Source organism: Theropithecus gelada, chromosome 11, assembly GCF_003255815.1.
Source record: "Theropithecus gelada isolate Dixy chromosome 11, Tgel_1.0, whole genome shotgun sequence".
In the NCBI taxonomy this organism is placed as follows: Eukaryota; Metazoa; Chordata; class Mammalia; order Primates; family Cercopithecidae; genus Theropithecus; species Theropithecus gelada.
The window spans coordinates 54,778,742-54,795,211 of record NC_037679.1 but is presented as its reverse complement, the minus strand read 5'-3'; the positions used below and the strand labels follow the sequence as shown (position 1 = coordinate 54,795,211).

Genomic DNA, 16,470 nt, shown 5'->3' with positions numbered 1-16,470 from the left:
AAGCAATTCACTCACCTTGGCCTCCTAAAGTGCTGGCTGGGCAAGGTGGCTCACGCCTGTAATCCCAGCACTTTGGGAGGCCAAGGGCAGGTGGATCACCTGAGGTCAGGAGTTCGAGACCAGCCTGGCCAACATGGTGAAACCCTGTCTCTACTAAAAATACAAAAATGTAGCCAGGCGTGGTGGCGCATGCCTGTAATCCTAGCTGCTTGGGAGGCTGAGTCACGAGAATATCTTGAACCTAGGAGACGGAGGTTGCAGTGAGCCGATACCATGCCGTTGCACTCCAGCCTGGGCAACAAAGTGAGACTCCGTCTCAAACATACATACGTACATACATGCATCCATAAACATAAACATAAGAATAAAAATACAAAAATTAGCCAGGCATGGTGACGCATGCCTGTAATTCCAGTTACTTGGGAGGCTGAGGCAGGAGAATCACTTGAACCGTGGAGGCAGAGGTTGCAGTGAGCCAACATCATGCCATTGCCCTCTAGCCTGAGCGACAGAGCAAGACTCTGTCTCAAAAAAAAAAAAAAAGAAGAAAAATGTTGAAATTACAGACGTGAGCCACCGCACCTGGCAGAATATTTCTAATACCGTAGATGTCCCCTGTGCGTGCCTGTCAGTCTTGTTCCTTTCCCCTCCGCGGAAGCAAACCATTAGGAATTTTAGGTATAATATTATCTTATTGTTCTTCATCAGTTTATTGTATTTCTTTCTTTCTTTTTTTTTTTTTTGGTAGAGACAGGGTTTTGCCATGTTGCCCAGGCTCATCTGGGAACTCCTGAGCTCAGGCAGTCTGCCCGCCTCAGCTTCCCAATGTGCTGGGATTACAGGCGTGGGCCACGGCACCTGGCTGAGAGATATTGGAAAAACCGAACTCAGTTTCTCCTACCATACTCTTACAACAGAGAATACAAATGTGACCTCTGCTTACCAAAATGTGTAGGAGATTTCTCCCCACCAAGCAGGTCATCAGCTCTGCAGTGAGCGTGAGCTGGGTATCCTCTTATTCAGCTCATTTCCAACCCTGTCTACCTGGAGGTAGCATCAGACCCCACAGATTGAGAGCTCAGTCCCACCAGACTGACCCCCACTTCTGACACCAGTCATAACTCTAGGTTTGTGGAAATTCTGACCAACCTGTTGGCTATACATTTAATGGGATTCTCACAAGCCACGCTCCCCTCGTTTGATCAATTTGCTAGAGCGCCCCACAGAACTCAGGGAAACTTTCGTGTTTACCCTTTTATTACAAAGGAGAGTTTCAAGGATCCATATGAACAGCCAGACGGAAGTCATGTGTAGGGCATGACTTGTGGGAAGGGGCGTATAGGTTCCACACCCTCCCTGGGGGTGCTGCCCTCCAGGGACCTCAGCATGGATAGCTATCTGGAAGCTCCAGAAGCCCATCCTTTTGGGGTTTTATGGAGGCTTCAGTACATAGGCATGACTGATAACATCATTCAGCCCCATTCCCTTTGGGGGTTGGGGACGGTATTTGGAAGGAAGCCGAAAGTCCCAATCCTCTAGTCATTCCCGGGTCTTTCCTGTGACTTGCCCACATGCTGAAGCTATCTAGGGGTTGCCAGCCACTAGTTGTCTCATTAGCATACAAAAGACACACTTTTTTTTTTTTTTTGAGCCAGAGTTTAGCTCTTGCTGCCCAGGCTGGAGTGCAATGGCACAATCTCAGCTCACTGCAACCTCCGCCTCCTGGGTTCAAGTGATTATCCTGCCTCAGCCTCCCCAGTAGCTGGGATTATGGGCATGCGCCACCATGCCTGGCTAATTTTTGTATTTTTAGTAGAGACGGGGTTTCACCATGTTGGCCAGGCTAGTCTTGAACTCCTGACCTCAGGTGATCCACCCACCTCAGCCTCCCAAAGTGCTGGGATTACAAGCGTGAGTCACCGCACCCAGCCAAGACACTCCAGAGATTCCAAGAATTTTAGGAGATCTATCTTAGGAAACTGGAAGGAAAACCAAATATATTTTTCACAACCACACAGAGAGTTTGGAATATGACTTATGGTCCAGCAGATAACATAATTTGCATGGTTCATCTTTAGTTCCATGCCATTTTACACTGGACTAAGCATTTTCACATTTTCTTTTTCCATCATAAAACTGTGTTCCTCTCTCTCCGTTCTCTACCTGCTGTTATTTGTCTGAAGTTCATGTTTTAGTACTTTACTACTATATTTTTATCTATGTCTGCCTTGTCTCTGTACCATACTACCACAAACCGGATTATAATCTCTTGAACTACCACGTTACATTATTTTCCCCTCGTAGGACCAACTCATTATGTGTATTGATAAACACATTGCTTGCCATGCTGAGATCCAGTAAGGGGAAGTATGAGCAACAGACTGAGAAAATGACAGGATAAGGGTGTTCTTTCAGTTCTGTCACCAGTGGGTGGTTGTGCTGACTTACACACAGCAAGGGGACACAGTTCCTGTTGTTTTAGTCTGAAAATCTCTGAAGTATTCTGAGGAATTAGAGGTGCCCTGTTTTGTTTTCCTCCATACCTTGCCAAGAAAGATCCAGATTGTAGCTCCCATCTGGGATACCCTCTTCATATCCTAGCAAGACAATAAGGAATTAAAAACCCTTTGGTGGGGCTGGGCACAGTGGCTCACACCTGTAATCCCAGCGCTTTGGAATCCAAGGCAGGCGAATCACTTGCAGTCAGGAGTTCAAGACCAGCCTGGCCAACATGGTGAAGTCCTGTCTCTACTAAAAATACAAAAATTAGCCAGGCATGATGGCGCACACCTGCAGTCCCAGCAGGAGAATGGCTTGAACCTGAGAGGCAGAGGCTGCAGTAAGCCAAGATCGCGCCACTGCACTCCAGCTTGTGTAACAGAGCGAGACTCCATCTTTAAAACAACGAAAAACAAAAAAACCCCAACCCTTTCGTGGCCTTCACTTTTACCTGTTAGGGGGTAAATGCCCCCATAAAGCAATACTTTCTCAAAAGTTAATTTTTTTTCCCTACATTATCATCTAACTACAAGAAGGCAAAATAAGCCAAAACTTCTCCGTTTATAGCCAACTTCAGCATTGAAATAATTTTATATTACATATGCTACTTTGTATTCCATACTGCCTGGGGTCATCTGTTACAAGTGTCTAGACCTAGTACATGGTTATTTTCCCTTAATTGTGTTGATAATTTCACACTGGTTTGTTCACAGGTGGTCAGGACGTAATAACCGAGAGAAGATTGGTGTTCATGTCGGCTTTGAGGAAATCTTAAACATGGAGCCCTATTGCTGCAGGGAGACCCTGAAATCCCTCAGACCAGAATGCTTTATCTATGACTTGTCTGCGGTGGTGATGCACCATGGGAAAGGATTTGGCTCAGGGCACTACACTGCCTACTGCTATAATTCTGAAGGAGGTATAGATAAGAAAAAGTATTTTATCTTGGGTTGGACTTGGAGGCTGGAGTTCAGGCTTTAACGATTTCTAAATTGACTACTAAATCATAAACAAAACTACTTGACCACTTTCTTAGGGAGAATACCTCTGCAGATACTAAAACATGAGAGTTGATGCATGAAATATTTTCTGTAGGTTTTGCAGTACTTTTGACTGAGGGCTGGAGGAATATAATAATGAGGATAGTCTTGTTGCCAACTAAAAGTCAGAATGTTAACTTTTCTTAAAGACACACTTCAAAAAGCAGATCGTATGTTTACTGGTTTACTTCAGTTAATTTTGTTAAAGAAATAGCGCACCTAATGAACTGGGGGATCACAGATATTTGGAACAAGCACTGTTCAAGTTTAACATACAAAACTCACTTTTATTTTCCATCTTCTAGGGTAGTCTAGTTCTAGCAAAAGTGATTGGATTGAGATTTCATTTTTTACTCCCCCCTCCCCCACCTTTTTTTTTTTTGAGATGAAGTCTCGCTCTGTCACCCAGGCTGGAGTGCAGTGGCACGATCTTGGCCCACTGCGACCTCTGCCTCCCAGGTTCAAGCAGTTCTCCTGCCTCAGCCTCCCTAGTAGCTGGGACTACAGGCATGTGCCACCATACCCGGATAATTTTTTTTTTTTTTTTTTTTTTTTGAGACGGAGTCTGGCTCTGTTGCCCAGGCTGGAGTGCAGTGGCCGGATCTCAGCTCACTGCAAGCTCCGCCTCCCGGGTTCACGCCATTCTCCTGCCTCAGCCTCCCGAGTAGCTGGGAGTACAGGCGCCGCCACCTCGCCCGGCTAATTTTTTTTGTATTTTAGTAGAGACGGGGTTTCACCGTGTTAGCCAGGATGGTCTCGATCTCCTGACCTCGTGATCCGCCCGTCTCGGCCTCCCAAAGTGCTGGGATTACAGGCTTGAGCCACCGCACCCGGCCACACCCGGATAATTTTTGTATTTTCAGTAGAGACGGGGTTTCACCGTGTTAACCAGGATAGTCTTGAACTCCTGACCTTGTGATCCGCCCGCCTCTGCCTCCCAAAATGCTGGGATTACAGAGGAGCCACCACACCCAGCCTTACTTTCCCTTTTGATACTTACTGTTGAACAAAGAATGAACTTCCAACTCCCCACCCCCACCCAACACACCCCAAACAGAAAAAGGTGAGGACAAGAAGCCCGATAATCCACCAACGTAACTCCACACTGAACTACCAAAAACTACCAAGTTAGTTGTACACTATTGGCTTTTTTTGTTTGTTTTTGAGACGGAGTCTTACTCTTTCCCCCCGGCTAGAGTGCAGCAGCATGATCTTGGCTCACTGCAACCTCAGCCTCCCGAGTAGCTGGGATTGCAGGTGTGCACCACCACGCCTGGCTAATTTTTATATTTTTAGTAGAGACGGGGTTTCACCATGTTGGACAGGCTGGTCTTGAACTCCTGGCCATAAGTGATCTGACAGCCTTGGTCTCCCAAAATGCTGGGATTACAGGCATGAGCCACCATGCCCGACCCAATTTGCTTTTTAATACAGATTGAGTATACCTTGTCTAAAATGCTTGGGACCATATGTGTTTTGAATTTTGGATTTTTTTGCATAGACATTATGAGGTATTGTAGGGATGGGACCCATAGACACCTTGTACACATTGCCTGAAGATAATTTTCTACAACACTTTAAATAATGCAAGTTTCGTAAGTTTGTGTACATTGAGCAATCAGCAAACAAAGGTGTCACTGTCTCAGCCACTCAGACAGTCTGGTGGTTTGGCATCAGCATAATTCCTGGCTGATTTATATGCTAATGATAAGCAGTCATTAGCATACTTATGTGCATATAATGTACATAAGTGCATTATACTTATGTGCACATAAGTTTCACAGTAAAAGAAAGACATTAATACAGTGGAAAAAAATGTGTTCAGGGTTACTTATGACACCACGTTGGCACAAAAAGTTTTGGTTTTGGATTTTTTTTTTTTGAGACAGCCTCTCTATCACCCAGGCTGGAGGGCAGCTGCACAATCCTTGCTCACTGCAACCTCCACCTCCCAGGTTCAAGCCATTCTATTCTCTTGCTTCAGCCTCCTGAGTAGCTGGGAGTACAGGCACGCACCACCACGCCCAGCTAATTTTTGTATTTTTAGTAGAGACAGGGTTTCGCCATGTTGGCCAGACTGGTCTCTAACTCCTGGCCTCAGGTGATCCACCTGCCTCAGCCTCCCAAAGTACTGGGATTACAGGCGTGAGCCACTGCGCCCGGCCAGATTTTGGAATTAGGGATGATCATCCTGTATGATTAGTGGCAAAAGCATTAACTGGTAGATTTACACAAGGAATAAATAGTGTCAGGTACTCTAATCAGTCACATGCTGTGTAAACTTAAGCTACTTCTAGATTAAAGGTAGATAATTCCAGGGTAACACTACCCAATCTATATTTCTTGTTAAAGAAAAATGAATTGGCTAGAAAATTATTTTCCCTTCAGAAAAAGCTTCTCACTCAATTCCTACTAGAATTTTATAAAGTCCCTTCATAAGTGTATTTCTGTGCTTCACTCTAGGGTTCTGGGTACACTGCAATGATTCCAAGCTAAGCATGTGCACTATGGATGAAGTATGCAAGGCGCAAGCTTATATCTTGTTTTATACCCAACGAGTTACTGAGAATGGACGTTCTAAACTTTTGCCTCCAGAGCTCCTGTTCGGGAGCCAACATCCCAATGAAGACGCTGATACCTCGTCTAATGAAATCCTTAGCTGATCCAAAGACAATGGGGTTTTCTTCCTGTGATTTATATATATACTTTTAAAAAGACTGATGTACCATTTTAAACTTTTCTTATGAATCAGTGTATATACTACATTTATACATTTTATATCTAACTACAATTTTTTTTTTTTTTTTTACAAAGTATAAATGTGGGTATCAACTGAAGGTAACTACTTTTTTCAAATATTTGGAGTTTTAAACTTTTGGTGTTTACCTCAGACTGATGTTACCTCTTTTATATTTTTATGTCTTAATTGGCTCGGATCATGAATTTGTGCAATCTTCTACCAACAAAGTTCGAGTGGCATCATTTTATATACATGTGTTATCTTTTTCAGGTATTTTCTATACAAATTCTTAATAGATGGAAAATTAGACTTTGCTTGGTCACTAATAGTCTTTCTTTCATTTGTATATTGAAGTTACCTTGCCCGTTGGAGTTATTGAAGTGACATGTCAAGTTATCACCTAAATATTCTTCAGTCACACTCACTGGTATTTCTGAGGCTTTGTGTGTTAACAGGCCTTGTAATAGACATTATTTTGGTTAATGTAACCCCAAAATTGTTTTAGTAATTGCTCTTTATTTGGCATAGTCAAACTATAAATGAAAATGGCAGCTTTACAAATAGTATATTTAAGTGAACTTTGGAACTATGGACATGAAAAAATGATGCCTGGGATTTATGATTTTTGTCTGGCAGCAAACAGGTTTGTCCAGAAGTCTAAAAATTAAGCAGTCATAAAAAGTCTGAATTTAGCAAACCAGTATATGATGTTATTCAAATAGTTTACCTTGGGAATGAGTTCATTTTATAATGTCTGATGACATTAGATCTCTTAAAACTTTATATGTATTTTTTAGTTCAAAGGAATAAAGAGTCTTGAAGAGAAAAAATTACAGGGCAAAAAAGTGTTCAAAATTGGCAACTGGACTATTATGTCTAGCATCTCATTCTCCTAAATAACTAAAGTTTGATTTACTCTTGCTAGGATTATGTGACTACTAGGTAGGAGCCTCTTAAAACACTGGCCCTGAGCATTAAAAAAATTAAAAGCTATCTAAACTTGCAAAAAAAAAAAAAAAAAAGCCGTGAGTCACTCTTTTTGTTCTTCTCTGATAATCTCACTGGATTTCTTTAAAGTCCTGTTGCTGCTAACTTTATCTTGTTTGGAGAGGGCAGAATCAACTAATCTGCAGACCAGCTATGTATCTAAGCTCTGTTAACCACAGGAAGATCATGTATCCTTTTTTTATAAGTGGGTTTATTTGCAGGTTGAAGTCTTAGTGAAAGATAATATCCTGTAGAATGCTGTTCACCAGTAGTGATCATCTGTAAGTACAAACTTGAAAGAGATCTCTACCAGTAAATAACAAGTCATCTGGGTTAGCTGAAGTGCAATGAGACTTTTATCACTGAACAGACAAATCATTTGTGCCAAAAACACATCTGGAATATTAAATGGCTGTGTTTAAAATTGTTCATAATACCTATGCAAGTCGTTACCTCAACTGTTACACACTTAATACCTCATTAAAAATTTACGTGGTCAAGATACCAGCATCTACTCTTTCCTAGTTTCAAGGACTATTTTTAACATGTTATACATTTTAGCACGTCATTTTAATGGAATTATTGTAAAAACTCCTGAACTATTTGTAATGGTATCATTGCTTGTACTTATTTCAATATAAAAATATACAAGAGGCCGGGCGCCATGGCTCATGCCTGTAATGTAATCCCAGCAGTTTGGGAGGCCGAGGCGGGTGGATCACAAGGTCAGGAGATCGAGACCATCCTGGCTAACACAGTGAAACCCCATCTCTACTAAAAATACAAACAGAAAACATTAGCCAGGTGTAGTAGCATGCATCTGTAGTCCAGCTACTCGGGAGGCTGAGTCAGGAGAATAGCTTGAACCCAGCTGCAGTGAGCTGAGATCACGCCACTGCACTCCAGCCTGAGTGACAGAGCGAGATTCTGTCTGAAAAAAAAAAAAAAGAGAGAAAGTGACTTAACCCTTTACTTTTTAATCCCTTAAAACTAACACCTATGGGGGGAGGCTTGGAGGAGGAGGATATTATTGGGGGATATGGGAAATCTGTTAGTACTTTCCACTAAATTTTAGTGTGAAAAATATCTCAAAATACCAACAATAAAATTAAAACCTAAATAAACAGAAACTTAGATTTCTTACTATGTATCTTAAATCTCAGTATGGACGTCTACATTCTGCTAAGTTGATCTAACAAAAAACAACATGTTTTAGTTGTAAAATAATTTACTAAAGGCACTATTGTTAAACATCAAACTAATAATTTGTTGCCAATAAGGTACATCGTTGTAAACATAACAAAATTTTAAGAGATACATGGCTAATAAGCAAACAATACAATTTAAGTGACGGCTTTCCTATTTACAAGATCGCGTCCCTTCCAGCCATTACAAGGGCATACAGTGATGCCACTGTTCCCAACAGTTACCTGGGAAGGGAGCTTGGAGCTCCTAATTGGTTTGAGATCATGACTGCCAAGATCTTTAAAAGCTCCAAAAGTCTTCACTCATAAAGGTCAATTCTAAAATTCCTGGGTTTAGAAATCAAGATTCTTGCTTTATGCTTCCACATCAAAAGATATGGACTCAACCCCAAAGGAGAGAGCTGGAGGGCCCAGCCCTGACAGTATGTCCAGGCATGAACTGGCGAGCTCTGCTGCCAGCCACAGCATCACAGAAAATGGAGAAGTTAGTCAAATGTGGCTATTAAACATTAGCACCATAATAAATATAGCTCATACAGCTAAAACCTAGATTGTTTCCCCACAAGATAACATTCATTTATAGCTCTAATGCTGAAAGAACAGCTTTTTAATGTAACAGATGATCTAGGTACAGAAGTCATAGGTTTCTCTTCCTAAGATAAAAATGTTTAACAAAATACAAACTAAACAGCATCCCAGAGGCAATAAAATCTCATTGTACTGAAACATACACAAATTAAGGCTACCTTGGTATATAAACGATTTAGAAATTATGATGGAACATTCCCATAAAATTATTTACATATAAGAATTCAAGCAATTTGTTAAAGAATCAGTAGTGGGCCTCAGTTCAAACAAATTAATATTATGATTGTTACATTCAACTTAATACACTTAGCCGCTATAAGGAAAGTAACTGTCACCTCACTTCCTGAAATACCACCAGTAATGTTAAAAATCCAAACCTGTCAAAGGGCGACGTACTACAGCATTTGCCTCATGAATGAAAAAGTCCAGTAATTTCAACTTAATTTTTCTAACTAGAACAAGATCTAAACATGGGAGTTTTTTTTTTCTTCTTTCCTTTTGTGGCTTTGATGCCCTTTTGGTTTTCTGAGCAAGCTCAATACACTCCCTGATAAAAAGGATCTAAACGTTGAGATTTTCACCAAATCAAGGTTTCGAGTTGGCACAATGTTCCTAAGTCAAGTTTCAATTAGCACATCTTTCCAATGTCAGGGGAAAAAAACACAAGGACTACTATGTCCTATAAAGAATGGTGAAATATTCCTAAAGCTGTGTATTTATGAAGAAAAGGTGTTTGTCCCTCTTTATGCATGTGTAGATCTTGTTTTAGCCACTATGCCACCAAAGTCTCAGTGTAGAGGTCTACATTTCAGATACATGTCTCTGCATTTGCCTACATTAAGTTTAGCTATTTATCCTGTCCAGAATTATAACCACAAACATTGAGATGTAGCTCTCAGATCTGAAAATGTCTTTATTTTTTAGAAAATGGATTCCAGGAAGGTTAAAAAGCAACACCAGAGGGTATAGGTGCAGAACTGGATGTAGTCATTCAAAGCATTCAAGTAAGAATATGGCAATATAAATATCCAAAAAGTATCTCTTAGGTATTCAAAACAAAACGTATAAGTCATTCCTAACTAACTTGAGCTTTATAGCATTGTCCTAGACAGGAAGGGGAAAAACAGTTAGCATTTAAAAGTCCTGAAAGCTTTTTCGTTGGTTAATTACATTAGATGGTTTGCCTTTGATCAAATTCCTTCTTTTTTAAATATGGATAAAAGTATTACATGGGTCCACTGTTAAAACAGACAACATGTTGCAAATTAATTCTGGTATAATGTTTTCCAACAAAGCTTAGAAAATAAAGGTGTTGAGGTGGCTTTGGACTAAGTTTAATAGTCATCTCCTCTGCTGACAACTTCTTTACATGTTGGACGCAACAGGATGGTATGTTCAAATTGCGCTGTATATGATCCTTTAATGTCACATAATGGTGGATATGGATCTACAATGCCCAAGTCACACAGATTCTTCAGAGCCATCAAGTATTTACTTTCTCCCAAGCGATCCAGCCATCTGCGGCAGAAGGCAAGGGTGCCAAAGTTTTCATTGATGACATTTAATAAGTGTTTTGTTCTTGGAAGCCTAAGAGGAGAAAATCCAAAATTAATTGTTGGCAAAAGAGTTACGAACTGATTTCCCTCATTAAGAAAAGCCCAGACCTTAGCTGTGTCTTAGCAGTTGAAGTCCAAAAACTTTTATTTAAAGTTGCTCTTTCAACAATCAAAAGCCAGAATGTATAATAGGCCATACCTAATTATAGATGGCAGCTGAATAGGACACCAGCTGGAAGCCATCTTATAGTGTTTACATGTCTATGTGTGTTATATTCCCCAGTACAGACCTAACTACAGGGTATTACGGGAATTTCCTTTTGTGTGCAGCAAGCTCAAAGACCTGCATATAAAAGATGTAAATCCAGACTTCAATCATCTTCAAATGTTAAAAAAATTCAATGTAAATTGAAAGACATTGTAAATGGAAGTTTACCAATGGGAAAATATTAAACCAAAAACCTAGAAATGCTAGCAAAATAATCTCTGATATTTATGATTATCAGAAACCAGACTTGAAGACAGCACGTGTGTGTGTGTGTGTGTGTGTGTGTGTGTAATTTTTATCTCAGTTAAAATGTTTAAAAGGCTATTTTTTTTTCTTACTGTTGGGCTACAGAACTCTACATTTAATGAATATACTATTTTGTATGCATGCCACTTTTTAAAAAAATGCTGTTAATTCAGAAGAGATGCTCATTAGCCACATAAATTCCACTGGCTCCTCTCTCACCTTATTGGCACATGTCCAACATCAAAATTTTTCATGTAATGTGAACATTCCATATCATCATGAACAACACCTTTTCCTGTACTACCAAAGGTTTCAATTGCATATACTTCTCCTTCCTGAAAAATAAGGGTCAAGGGGAGAGAAAGAAGAAAAATTCAGAACGAATCACAATTACCATCTCGCTCTCTCTTTTTGAGACAGAGTCTCTCTCTGTTGCCAGGCTAGAGTGCAGTGGTGTGATCTTGGCTCACTGCAACCTCCGCTTCCCAGGTTCAAGCGATTCTCCTGCCTCAGCCTCCCGAGTAGGTGGGACTACAGGCACGTGCCACCATACCTGGCTAATTTTTGTATTTTTAGTAGAGACGACGTTTCACTATGTTGGCCAGATTGGTTTCAACCTCCTGACCTCAGGTGATCTGCCTGCGTTGGTCTCTCAAAGTGTTGGGATTAACAGGCCTGAGGCACCGAGCCCAGCCTACAATTACCATCTCTTGAAGTTTCTACCTGATTAAACAGCAACATGAAGTAGCCCCTGGCAGTCCTTATCTAACCTTGCCTTGCTTTAGCTCCTTTGCACTTTTTGGTCCTTCTGCTTCCCCCTACAAACTTTGTTCACAATTCCACCCCTAGAGCCTACTATAAAGAGACTGACACCTAGGAATGCTACATAAATATTCATCAAATGTTGAACAAACAATCCTTTCACAGCCCCAATTTCCACAACTGATTTAGTGCTAACTATACACAATTTGCAAATTCAAATGGCCCAATTCCTGACAGTGTGAATATGGATGATAAGCTAATTCTGGTCAGTATAATTATATATTTAACTATCACGACCTTCTGCTTGGAAGAAAAAAATGTCTTCCATGGAAGTAAAATGTTAGTGACACACATACCTCCATTCTTGTTGCCTCCCCTCCTTTCACAATCGGCACTGTTTTTCCAGCATGTATTCTATATTGCCCAATTGAATGTCCATTTAGATTACGGATTGGTTTCACTGTTATAAAAAATAGGGAAATAAAAGTTATTCAGGATCTCAAGAAGAAAAAACAGATCTTTTACATTTTGGTACAGAGTTCAAGCATTTATTCAAAAACCAGATATGGCTTTACTAAATAACCTTACATTAAGGTAGTTAAATATAAACTGGAATCTAGTAGAATATAAAAAGTAGTTAGTGGCAGTGTTATTAATACTAGAAGTAGGCCAGGTGCAGTGGCTCATGCCTGTAATCCCAGCACTTTGGGTGGCCGAGGCAAGCGGATCACCTGAGGTCAGGAGTTCGGGACCAGCCTGGCCAACACGGCGAAACCCTGTCTCTACTACAAATACAAAAATTAGCTGGGTGTGGTGGTGGGGGCCCGTAATTCCAGCTACTCAGGAGGCTGAGGCAGGAGAATCACTTGAACCCGGGAAGCGGAGGCTGCAGTGAGCTGAGATCATGCCACTGTACTGCAGCCTGGGCGACAGCGACTCGGTCTCAAAAAAAAACAAAAATGCCAGAAGTAAGGGAGGATGGAAGAAAGAATTACAGGATTAAGGGCATAAGGAAGGTCATCTAAGGAGGTACTGTTAACAACAAAGAAAATGCCAAGTACACAACTTATTAGAAGCATAAAAAATACATATTTGTATTGTTATGGACCAAAAGATAATGTGAAAGATACTGTTAAGATGACAGTATTACAGAACTTTATATCAACATTTCAAACATTCAAAAAGAAAATCTATGTGGCTGAGACACAATAATTAAGAAATAGAAATAAGAAATAAGAAAGAAAATCTAAACATCCCACTGTCCTGAGAGCAATGACAGAATAGACAAATTGTGGCATATTCACATGAGGGAATAACATTCAACAATAAAAACAAAAAGCTAGGAATACATTTAACAACTGGAATAAAACTTCTAGCTTTTTTATTCTAGTTGTTTTAAAACAACTGACAAAATAAGCAGAAAAAGGCACAATTACATACATACTGTACAATTCCACATATATATAATAGTTCAAAATTAGGCAATAAAACTAGTTTAGGGATGCATAATTAGGTAGTAAAGACAAAGAAAAGCAAATGCAAATCCTTTCATACTTACAGTGCTGATAAGCTAAATATATTTTAAAATTCAGACATCATTACTATTTCTCTAAGACCTGGCGAACTGACCCCACAAGCCAAGATGGTGGCTCACTAGAGGCAGGCTGCTGTTTGGAAAGCAGTGTATTGGTTCTACGGTTTGAATGTGTCCCCCAAAGTTCACGTATTGGGAACTTCATCCCCATTGTGATGGTGTTGGGAGGTGGGACATAATGCGAGAAGTTTGGGCCATGGAGGCACCACTCTCATCAATGAATTCACGCCATTATCTCAGGAGTGGGTTCCTTGTGAAGGATGAGTTTGACCACTTCTTGCTCTCTCTCTCAAGCTTCTTATTGCCCTTCTGCCTAATGCCATGGGATGATGCAGCAAGAAGACCCTCACCAGATGCCAGTCCCTTAATCTTCCCAGCCTCCAACACTGTAAGAAATCAATTTCTGTTCTTTATAAATTACCTAGTCTCAGGTATTCTGCTGTAGCAGCACAAAACGGACTATGAAAATGAGACTGAGTGTCTTCTGGAATGCTGGCAATATTCAATTTCTTGAGGAGTGAGGTTATGTAGCTTCTGCAATTGAGAAGTTGAGTATTTACGCTTTGTGCATTTTGTGTTAATATTTCAAATTTTATAAAAGGGCTAAAAACAGCCAGGTGCAGTGGCTCACGCCTGTAATCCCAACACTTTGGGAGGCCAAGGCAGGACGATCACTTGAGGTCAGGAGTTCAAGACCAGTCTGGCCAACATAGTGAAACCCCATCTCTACTACAAATATAAAACTTAGCTGGGCATGGTGACACACACCTCTAGTCCCAGCTATTTGGGAGGCTGAGGCAGGAGAGTCACCTGAACCCGGGAAGCAGAGGCTGCAGTGAAATGAGATCGTACCACTGTACTCCAGTCTGGGCAACAGTCTCAAAAAAAAAAAAAAAAAAAGAAAAAAGAAAAAAGGTGGGGGGCCTTAAAAAAATGTAGGTCTATAGCGCTAGAATCCTCAGTATGAGCTACCTTTCTTCTAGAGCAGAATTAAGTAGTCTGAAGCAATGAACAAGTATGCTACAAACTCAGTGGGGTAGCAAGAAAAACAAATCAATTCGCTCTTCACAACAACCTTCTTATATAAATATGTCAAAGTTGTCAGACTCAAACAGAGCTAGGGAAAGCCATGAAGAGACGGTTCTCATGCTTATATGCCTGATAATGAAAATGACTGAAAACCATAACCTTGCACAAAGCCCACTGCAACCTCACACAAAAAAATACTTCTGCAAGGACATCTGCCCAACAGCTGCCTGCCCAACCTCCAACTGGCGTCACTCTTCTTATTAATCTTTGGAGCCAAGGATAATTATTTCAAAACAATTATGTCATCCTCATTTTCATCTTTAAAAACCTCTGTCTTCCTTAACTCCCTGAATATGCACAAGTTTACTATGGCATTCCCACTGCAATGCTCTATTCCCAAACATCATTTTCTTTTAGGGAGCCTGTGTTTGTTATTCACGTTGACAAGTAACAAGCTTATTTTAAAATTCAAACTTTGCAAACTGACCCTTACAAGCCAATCAATTTTTTTAAAGAAAATTTATTTTATTTTATTTTATTTTATTTTAATTTTATTTTATTTTATGATGGAGTCTCGCTCTGTCGCCCAGGCTGGAGTGCAGTGGCCGGATCTCAGCTCACTGCAAGCTCCGCCTCCCGGGTTTACACCATTCTCCTGCCTCAGCCTCCCGCGTAGCTGGGACTACAGGTGCCCGCCACCTCGCCCGGCTAGTTTTTTATATTTTTTAGTAGAGAGAGGGTTTCACCGTGTTAGCCAGGATAGTCTCGATCTCCTGACCTCGTGATCCGCCTCGTGATCCGTCTCGGCCTCCCAAAGTGCTGGGATTATAGGCCCACCGCGCCCGGCGCCAATAAAATTTTTTAAGAAAGTTTCTTAGCCATACCAACCTAATATGTTAGTTGCACAGAAGAATGAGGGTTAGTTGCACAGAAGAATGAACCACCAGGTCTGGCAGACTCTCTCAAGAAGGGTTGGGCATGGTGGCTCATGCCTGTAATCCCAACACTTCAGGAGGCCAAGGCGGGTGGATCACCTGAGGTCTAGAGTTTGAGATTGAAAGGACACAAAGATAGATGTGTACCCGCTCCCCCCCCGCCCGGCGCTACACCCTTTGTTCTGCTCTCTAATTTTTGCACATACCAGAGATTTCGTAAGTTCTGTGAGTACCTGTTTTTCTGCACGTACCAGAGATTTTGTAAGTTCTGAGGCAAGGTCACAAGACGTGTTTAAGTAAGATAAACTCTTGCTGCCATAAACCTGCTCTCCCACCTCAAAGGTTGAACCGAAATATCAGAAATGGCGGGAACCAATCATAGTTAGCCAAATCGCCTTGTTCAAACACTAGCCAATCATATATCTGATTTGTATAATAACTCTATGCCCACTTTTCTTAGACTATATAACACTGCTCGGAGCTCAGTGGGGAGCTCTCCTGCCCGTCTCGTTTCGCGAGCGAGGGAGAGTTCCAGGTTCGAACCTGTAATAAAGATCCTTGCTGCTTAGCTTTGACTCTGGACTCTGGTGGTCTTCTTCGGGGAATAAACGGTCTGGGCATAACAAGATCAGCCTAGCCAACATGACGAAATCCCGTCTCTACTAAAAATACAAAAAGCAGCCGACTGTGGTGGCACACATCTGTAATCCCAGCTACTCAGGAGGCTGAGGCAGGAGAATGGACTGAATGGCTTGAACCTGGGAGGCAGAGGTTGCAGTGAGCCAAGATCACGCCACTGCCCTCCAGCCCGGGTGACAGAGCAAGACTCCACCTCAAAAAAAAAAAAAAAAAAATTAGCCAGGCATGGTGGCAGGCGCCTGTAATCCCAGCTAATGGGGAGGCTGAGGCAGAATCGCTTGAACCCAGGAGGCAAAGGTTGCAGTGAGCCGAGATTGCACCATTGCACCCCAGCCTGAGCAACAGAGCAAGATTCTGTCTCAAAAAAAAAAAAAAAAAAAAG

The 16,470-nt window shown here is 41.2% G+C and overlaps 2 protein-coding genes across 9 annotated transcripts in view; one reads left to right on the top strand and one right to left on the bottom strand.

The window, feature by feature from the left end:
* USP44 (ubiquitin specific peptidase 44) overlaps positions 1-7,770 on the top strand; it is a 37,037-nt gene extending 29,267 nt beyond the window's left edge. For all 5 annotated transcript variants that reach the window (XM_025402311.1, XM_025402313.1, XM_025402314.1 and 2 more), the window contains 2 exons: positions 3,213-3,418; positions 6,003-7,770. In XM_025402311.1, the coding sequence (XP_025258096.1) occupies positions 3,213-3,418; positions 6,003-6,202 (406 nt within the window). In that variant the 3' untranslated portion in view covers positions 6,203-7,770. The remainder of the gene's footprint in view (positions 1-3,212; positions 3,419-6,002) is intronic.
* Positions 7,771-8,476: 706 nt separating this feature from the next.
* METAP2 (methionyl aminopeptidase 2) overlaps positions 8,477-16,470 on the bottom strand; it is a 41,332-nt gene continuing 33,338 nt past the window's right edge. For 2 of the 4 annotated variants that reach the window (XM_025401634.1, XM_025401635.1), the window contains exons 9-11: positions 12,248-12,351; positions 11,349-11,464; positions 8,477-10,646 (exon numbers count right to left, since the gene is read on the bottom strand). In XM_025401634.1, the coding sequence (XP_025257419.1) occupies positions 10,394-10,646; positions 11,349-11,464; positions 12,248-12,351 (473 nt within the window). In that variant the 3' untranslated portion in view covers positions 8,477-10,393. The remainder of the gene's footprint in view (positions 10,647-11,348; positions 11,465-12,247; positions 12,352-16,470) is intronic. The other 2 variants (XM_025401636.1, XM_025401637.1) reach the window with 1 other exon arrangement.